At 44.8% G+C, this 8667-nt stretch overlaps 1 protein-coding gene across 1 annotated transcript; it reads right to left on the reverse strand.

The window, feature by feature from the left end:
* Positions 1-2507: 2507 nt before the first annotated feature.
* LOC115731278 (AAA-ATPase ASD, mitochondrial-like) lies at positions 2508-4391 on the reverse strand. The gene is made up of 2 exons (XM_030661933.2): positions 3883-4391; positions 2508-3801 (listed from the first exon to the last, which is right to left on the reverse strand). Exons 1-2 carry the CDS (start codon positions 4341-4343, stop codon positions 2781-2783), a joined length of 1482 nt encoding a protein of 493 aa, XP_030517793.2. The 5' UTR covers positions 4344-4391; the 3' UTR covers positions 2508-2780.
* Between the last annotated feature and the right edge of the window lie 4276 nt (positions 4392-8667).

Here is an 8667-nt window from a genome sequence, read left to right on the forward strand (position 1 = left end):
ACTATATAAACCCATCTATAATAAAGAGGTGTGTTGCTCGTGCGACCCATACAATATACATCTTTACCCTTACTGGACAAGTACAAGGGTTACATCTCCACATAATTGTCACTCTTTTATAAAGTCTTGTTGGCGTCGTGACTCGTTAGCTTACTCTCATCCATATTAACAACATGCCACAGCCATCGAGGAAAAATTGATAACCAGCATTTATAAAGGCCATAGACACCGATGCTATTAAAGTTTTCTTAAAAGATCACGGGGGTTCTATCTTTTTGGCTTGCCGATATCTAGTAACAAGTCTTTCACAAATCTCTTGTTTTTATGAGTTTCGACTCTTCGTTTAAGATCAAATTATGCACAAATAAATCTTACCTAGTGAGAGGTGCCGATGTCATGGATTGATGTGGCGTAATGCCTACTATGGATCAGCCTGGACCACGCTTCGAGCAAAGACAAGAGGATGCTAGCTGGTTGGCAAAACTTTGGACTTTGAACTTTGAACTGACTCGGGGAGCCAAGCACTTAATTAATACAGTGATAGGAGATAACTAATATGGCTGACTGACCTTTCATCTTTTTAAGAGTTAATCTTGCCCCAACTGTACGCTTAACCTTAAACTGAGAAGATCGGCATCATTTCTTTAGATATTTCAAAGACTCCTAGTCCTTCCAAAGATCATGGCATTTAAAAATAAAGGGAAGTGGCGACGGAGTCAACGAAGACTATTGACTCTACCAATGTGAACGGAAGGCCGTTGGGGTGGGGGAAACGGAGACAGAGATGTCTCGTGTCTGAACGAAGAATCCATGCACTTAGGTTGAATATACGATGTTGAATACACGAGGTCAACAACCCTTCCAGAACAGAAGACATTCCGACTTTTTCTGGTCTCGGACAGCCTGTTGTTAATCGACCTAATACGTCATAGTCAAACGAATTGACAACCCATTGAAGCACCCCGGGCCCCATCTGATTCAAAGGAAGAACCGAGCAGAAGAAGTTGATCAGCAGACTCATCCCTGGCCTTTTAGTTTCCAGATGAATCTAGGGATCGGCTTCAATTTTCGCGCAGAACACTGTATTGTCAAACACCATTGATATGCGAAATGGAAGCAGCGAAAAGGGTTTTATTCTGATGCGGGATGCCAACCTTAAAGCTCCACTGGGAGGATGATTGATGTGCTTCACGAAAAATTACGGGATGGGAAGAGATCAAGATGGTGCCATCTTACTGCAGCACAAACTCCGGACACAAATAGGTCAAGGCGGTCTGACAGACAAGGGCGTAATTTTCTCTGCATGCCTTGGACGAACCCGTGCTTGTGAAAGACAGTTTGTGTTCAAATGGGTTGCTGGCCCGACCTTTCTGGTAGAAGGTAAGACTGAACTAAGTATGTCAACCAGGAAAGGAGATTAATGTTGTATGTTCCATAGGCATAAATATTTTGTTCGTGGTTTAATTTGTTTGAGACCCATGTAATTCCTAAGACAAGCAATTTTTGTCCTTTTTGTTTTCTGATAAGTCGGGGGATCGAGCGTATAGATCCGGCCATCTGGCTCATGGAGTGGAGATCCTCTTCTGCTCGGATCGAAGTGCAAGTCATTAATTTCTTGATCCAAAATGGTTTGTGTTCCAAATCATTCTTGGTGAAATTCCTTAAAGTAAGATCCACATGATGGCATAGCCTTACCACTCATGCATCCATGACAATCGGGGAACTTACCTTTTTCTCTTCCTTCTCTTTTCTATTGTGCCTTGTTACAATTCTGGCTTAGTGGCATATTTCTAAGCCAGCTCAGGATCTTTACTTCCTGCACCAAATTCCAATGTGACAATCTATTTTATTTTTTTTTTTTTTGGTCGACAGAAAAATCTCATTCACATCGTAATAATATTACGAGAATCACACCTTCCAAATCTAGCAAATTGCAAATGACTTCTCAACAAAAAAAAAGAAAGGGAACAAAAATGGAGCCAGCCCAAGTAATGACCTCCTTCGGGTCCATGAAAGTTTACCGAGAAGTGAATTAGGATGATGTCCACGCAATTGAGCCCAAAGGCTACACCAGAGCCCACTCCATATCCGTCTTCCACGAACTGTATGTCCAACATGACCAGGGCCGTTGACAAGGTTCGTCTTCTCATTTTAATCAAAATCAAAGACTACTCAGCTGTTGTCTTCGAGGACTCTTTTGGGACTCGTGCTGGTTTCATTTAGCCTAGAGGACAAGTCTTTCCAATCCTCTCCTCTCTCTCTCGTATTTCCTTCCTTCCTTCGCTAAACTGAGATATGTTCTTCGTTTTTGGCCGGCCAACCTTAGAGAGATTCGCTAAGATATCTGAAACACATGTATTTCTATGGCGCGATTCTCTTGCTGAACCTTGAGTGATGTCCGCCAGCCAAAAATACCCGAATGATGTCGAGCAGAAACAGATGCTTACCTAGTCTTGTCCCCTAATCACCACATTGGGTCAATTTTTAGGAATGCAATAATGCATATATTGAGGCAAGGCGTTCCATTGGACATTTCCAAAACTTCTCTGAACATTTCAATTGGGGCATAGTACAAAAATCAAGTTCTCACTAGCCTCCGAACCAGAACTTAAGGCTCGCAATCTTGGCTAAAACTGGCCCTTCTTTTTTTTTTATTTGGGCAAGCAAGGGCAAGTGGAACTTGAAGGAAATGCAAAAAAAAATCAGAACAATACTTGCTAAACCAGCTCCGTCCTCTGATTTTGTTTATTCGCTCTCTCGGTCGACCCAAGCACAAGCACTCATTCTTTTGCTTCCACCTTCGCTTCCTCTCTGCTCTCTTCGCCCTTCAACTTCGCTTCCTCTGCCTTCGACTCGCCCTCCATCTTCGCCTTCTCGAGCGCCACGACCAGGCCCTCCAAGCAAACCTCGGCATTCTGGGAAGGGCTCCTCGGCATCAGGTGCTCGGCCACGTCGGCCGGCGTCAGGTCGACCTCGTTCAATAGCTTCCCAATATCGTCGAACAGGTGGTGGGCATCGATGCCCAAGTAGTTCTTGGCCAGGACCTTGAACGCCTCGGACCTGCAATACGACAGCTCCACGTGCTTGTCCATCCGGCCCTTCCTTATCAGCGCCGGGTCCAGCTTCTCGATGTGGTTGGTCGTGAAGACGAGCAGCCTCTCTCCGCCGCACGACGACCACAGGCCGTCGATGAAGTTCAGGAGCCCCGAGAGCGTTACCCTGCTAGGCTTCTCGCCGTCTGGATCCTTGGCCGCCTGCTTCCCCGGGTCCCTGACCTCGCCATCCTTGCCCTCCTCCACTTTCTCCTGCTTCTTCCTCTGACCCGTCAGGTCCAGCGAGCAGTCGATGTCCTCGATCACGATGATCGACTTGCTTGACGTCTCAATCAGGAGCCTCCTCAGCGACGTGTTGTCCCTCACCGCGGTGAGCTCAAGGTCGTAGATGTCGTACTTCAGGAGGTTTGCCATCGCGGCGATCATCGTGGACTTGCCGGTCCCCGGCGGGCCAAACAGCAAGTACCCGCGCTTCCAGGCCCTCCCGATTCGCGCATAGAAGTCCTCGCTCTGGCTGAAGGTCATCAGGTCGTCGATGATCTCTTGCTTCTTGTCGGGGTGCATAGCGATGGTGTTGAACGTAGCCGGGTGCTCGAACACGACGTGGTTCCAGTACGAGCCGTTGTTCGTGTAGAGCTTCCGCTGCCGGTTCTGGAACCTGATCTCCTTGCCCTGTTTCAGGACGTGGCTCAGGTATGGCCCGAGGATGAGGTCCCTGTGCTTCTTGTGGAAGATGAGCTTGTAAAACCTATAAGATGTAGCCAACCAAACCTGTTAAGAGGAGAGATCAAACAGAGACGCACCCAACATTGCATACCCAAGCAAGTACCCGCTCTCTTCGTCCCCGACGCTGTGGAAAGACACCGACTGCCTCCTCGATCCTCTCTTGCCCGAAGTCCACCGGAGCTTAACCCCGTTGAACTCGTCGGAGACCTCCTCGTGGTCGTCCATGCTCAGCACCAGGGACTGGTTGTTCCTGACCATGTCGGCCTTGAGCCGCTTGGCCTGCGTGGCGGAGCTCGAGCTGAGGTAGTTCTCGATGGCCGAGTAGGCCTCGCTGCGCATGAACCGCTCCCCGCCATACTCGTTGAAGGTGATCTGGATGTAGGGGTACACGTAGCGGAAGAAGCGCTGCGAGTACTTGTCGAAGTAGGTCCGGAGGTCGTGCGGCAGGAACTGCTGCAGGATCGCCCACACGAACATGGCGCCCGCCATCATCGAACCCAGGTGGGCGAACGTGTTGCCCGCTCCGCCCGAGTTCGGCGTCGTGGCCGGCGCATCGATCTTCATCTTTAACTCTCCGTCACTAGGAGCACACAAGCGCAAAGTAGTTCGTGTACGTTTGTGGGACTCGAGGGTTTTTATCCTGAAAATTGCACGGCCGACGAGAAACGTGGGGAGGAGGCAAAATGCTCGACGCTTTCCTGGTCTTTTTTGATCGAGAAATCAGTTCTGGAATCTCCGAAAAGCACAAATCTTATTGGTGAAGTTAGATGGGTCCCAGTTGGAATGGCAGGTGCTCATAGTAAAACTCAAAAGTTCGGTCGGTCCCCGTCACCATGTTTGTCTCTTAGTCGTTATTTGTTTCTCAGGATGCTCGCAAAGCGGGGGAGGATGCTTCCTATGATGTTTCTGGCAGACCATGTCTGCCGAAAGTCTTCGCTGAAACAAAGGAGACCGGTCTCAACGAGGCACTGTCATGTCGATCGCGAGGTTGGACTCAACCCCACTGCGATTCGTATCCGAGGAGACTACACACGACCTTCTTGGGGTGTCCGTTCTCTATCTCTTTGGTTGAATCGATATCTTGCCAGGCCACTTCGAGCCATTGGATAGTTATGGCTTACTACTTAAGAGTCGGTCTTTGGTAACTTTGAATCGAGCCTCCCAAGAAACAAGTAGAGATTCAGAGAGATTACTGCATTATTAGAGTTTTGTAAACTGTCTACCCCAAATTGGAGAAGTATTTTGTAAATCAGAGAAAACAAATGTCGAATTCAACAAAAATAGATTTGATATTGTTAAAAAAAAAAAAAAGCATCCTACTGGCAAGCTGCGTTCACACACAGCTGTCGAGCGAGATCAAAATCTCTAAAATCCTGTGCGGTTTTTCCGAAATGTGTGTCAGAAACCAATCTAACACTTTTGCTATCTACAAAATAACAGTTTGGCGGCTTAATGTTCGGGATATTTGGCAGAGCGATGATGATCCCGGCTTAGTCTCTGAGTTCTGATTCAGACGAGCCAAACCCTTCCCCAACCCCAAAAAAAAAAAAACAGAGCATGGCAGCCGAACAGGAATCTCCCAAAACTGAATGAACTGAGGGCCACCAGGACCAGAACCATACCCAACCCAGAAGAGGATTAGCTTCGATGGAAATGAACCACCTATTGCAACTTGACGCGCATCGTCGCAGATGCCCTAAAAATTATTACTTTTGACCTTTTTTTCTACAGCACGACAAGCAATCCCACCCACTTCGTCTCTTTCTCAAACGACTAAGACCGCACTATCAAGTCAGCAACCGGTACTATTTTATTGCAGAAATCCAGAGCTTGTGTACTGTCTTAGCCTGATTGGCTATGGAGTTTTAATTCGTATTTAATTGCAGATCAGTAAAGCACATCTCGATGCACGAGAGTGTGACGCCGAGGGGTTGGATGTCATGCTGCTTACATAGCCAATAACATCGAGCGATCCCATTCCGCCCCTTTCCCACGGAACAAAGACCACATGATGAAAGTCTCTGCGCATGCTTTCGCATGCTTGGAACGGCCTAGGCTTCTTTCTTCCTAAACAAATGATCATGCTCATGTTGGGTGTGATTGATGCTATTCATCGATAAGAAAGCATGAGATTCCTCTCTTAAATGAGCACACGAGGGTATGGAGGAGCTATTCCGGCCATGTTTTTCTCCGAATAGCTATTGTTATATATATTCTTTTTCGCTTATAATTAAGTTATGTAATAGAAGTGTCCAAGGTACTAATTATAATGGAATCTTTTGGTGGATATAATAGCTATAATTTAAGGATGAACCAAGATAAATCTTTCATGTCTCGATTTCTCTTTCTCTCTATTCTTTATTTTTATTGTAATTTTTAAAATATAACGCGCGGAAAACTAATCAAAGATATTACAAATAAGTCAATGCGAAAAGCCCAAAGAAATAACGATGAACGATAAAGAACAGCATAGATTATGTGGTTCGATCCGAACATCGGTACTTACATCAACGAGAGAGCCAGCAAGAACAATCCACTATAATCGAAAAATCATATTTACAATCGCTCAATACACTCGTGTTTTCTACACCTATATTATAACAAAACCCTAAGTGTTTACAAATAAAACAACTTGGATAAAAACAACTTGGATGTAAACTCACGAAGAACGAAAAAAACTGACTGTGTATCGAAGCTCTACGTACGGCAGATCAAAAATGCGAATTAACCCTGAGAGCTTCCTGTGCAGCTGTTTTTTTTTTTTCTCTTGCGGTGCGCCTCTCTGCAAAAAGGAACTTCTTTTCTTGTGTGGCTTTTTTGCCCTTTTTGTTAGGCTCGTCAGAAAAGATGGAGAGACCTGAAACCCTTATACGACTTGTGTCAGGATAAGAACCTAAAAGCAAAACCCTACCCTTTCTTTTGTTTCTTTATTTTATTTTACTTTTTTTTTTCTTGGCCCCACACGTACAGCCCACGTCAAACTGTTTATCGTTTTTTTTTTCCTTCAATGGGTGAAATCCAATACTAACCCAAGTAAAACTTGGATATTTACGATAGTGCCATCGCTCCTCATCCAATGGGTATCGAGTTTAATATACAGATTCAAACTCGAGACAGAAATTTAATAAATTTTCACCTTAGCTCGATGTTTGAAGCCAAGTTAGTAGTGCTCATTATCTATGCTGCTCTTCCAACGCCTTCATGGACGCTCACTCTTTGCGGACGTCAATAGTGTTCAAGCAAAGCTTGAGCTTCGCCAAAGGAACAGATTTAGTCATAATGTCCAGTTGGATTTTCTGTTGTAGCAATCTTTTTCACAACAACCTTATCCTTCACTAAGACATCTCGGATAAAGTGGTACCTGATATTGATATGCTTCGTTCGCTTGTGATAACCCGGATTATATGCCGGATATATCGCACATTGGTTATCACAGTGTATATAAACAATTTTCTGTTCTAACCCAAAGTCCAAGAGCAAACCTTGTAACCATATCGTCTCTTTCGCTATAAAGGTCGGTCTATGTACTCCGCCTTAGTCGACGATAGGGCTACGTGGTTCCGCAAGGACACCTTCCGCCTAAGCGCACCACCTGCTAGCGTAAATACATCCCCGCTAAAGATCTGCACTCATCCAAGTCACCTTCATAATCAGAGTCCACAAAACCGGTGGTCTCACTGTCATTCTTGTCCCTCCGGTACACTATGCCAACGTCTGTTGTCCCGTTCAAATATCTAAGGATCTATTTTAGAACTTCTCAATGAGTTTTACCAGGATGCTTCATATAATGACTAACCACACCGACGACTTATGAAATATCGGGCCTAGTAATACCATAGCATACATAATACTACCTATGGCACTAAAATAAGGAACATGGAACATATGTTCATCTTCCTCCTCGGTCTACGGTGATAACTTAACCGAAAGTTTAAAGTACTTCGCTAATGGTGTACTCACGGACTTCGGCGATTGCATATTAAAACGTGCTACAATCTTCTCAATATATTTCTTTTGAAACAGACGTAATAATCCTACGGTCCTATTACGCAAAATCTCCATACCCAATATTTTCTTTACAACACTTAAATCTTTCATCTCAAATTCAGCACTTAATTACCTCTTCAAGACATCAATATCGGACATATTTTTATTTGCTATCAACATATCATCAGCATATAATAGCAGATAAATCAAAGACCCGTCCTCCAATCTCCTAAAATAAACACATCTATCCATCTGACTCTTTGGATAGTCTTGACTAACCATGAAAGCATCAAAACGCTTATACCATTGCCTAAGAGACTGTTTCAACCCATATAAAGATTTCTTTAATAAGCAAACATAATCTTCTTTACCCGGAATAGCAAATCCCTCTAGCTGTCTCATGTAAATCTGCTCCTCCAACTCATCGTGAAGAAACGCTGTTTTCACATCAAGCTGCTCTAACTCGAGATCCTGTGCAGCAAACTAAGGCAAGTAAAACATGAATAGAAGTATGTCTTACCACGGGAGAGAACACCTCGTTGTAGTCAATGCCTTCCCGCTGGGTATATCCCTTCGCGACAAATCTTGCCTTCTACCTCACCGCCTCAACACCAAGAATGCCCTCTTTCCGTTTGTAGACCCATTTACTTCCGATAATCTTCTGGCTCTTGGGTACTTTAACTAGCTCCCATGTCTGATTTCAATAGAGTGATTTCATCTCTTCACTCATAGTCCCTAGCCACAACAACGACTCAGAGTTAGCCATCGCCTCAGAGTAAGTCCAAGGCTCATATGTCTCCATCTCGTCACCTAAAGTCAAAGCATAAACAATATATGTATAATCATAACGTATCGGTGGTTTAATTTGCCTTATTTGTCTGTCTGCGGCTATACTACGCTG

Source organism: Rhodamnia argentea, chromosome 11 (assembly GCF_020921035.1).
Source record: "Rhodamnia argentea isolate NSW1041297 chromosome 11, ASM2092103v1, whole genome shotgun sequence".
In the NCBI taxonomy this organism is placed as follows: domain Eukaryota; kingdom Viridiplantae; phylum Streptophyta; class Magnoliopsida; order Myrtales; family Myrtaceae; genus Rhodamnia; species Rhodamnia argentea.

What these genes read in the sequence shown, in the direction of transcription:
- LOC115731278 (XM_030661933.2), bottom strand. Translation starts at nt 4,343, where the DNA reads ATGAAGATCGATGCGCCGGCCACGACGCCGAACTCGGGCGGAGCGGGC. An exon ending in GTCGGGGACGAAGAGAGCGG is followed by an intron (nt 3,802 to 3,882) that starts GTACTTGCTTGG and finishes TACATCTTATAG; the next exon opens with GTTTTACAAGCTCATCTTCC.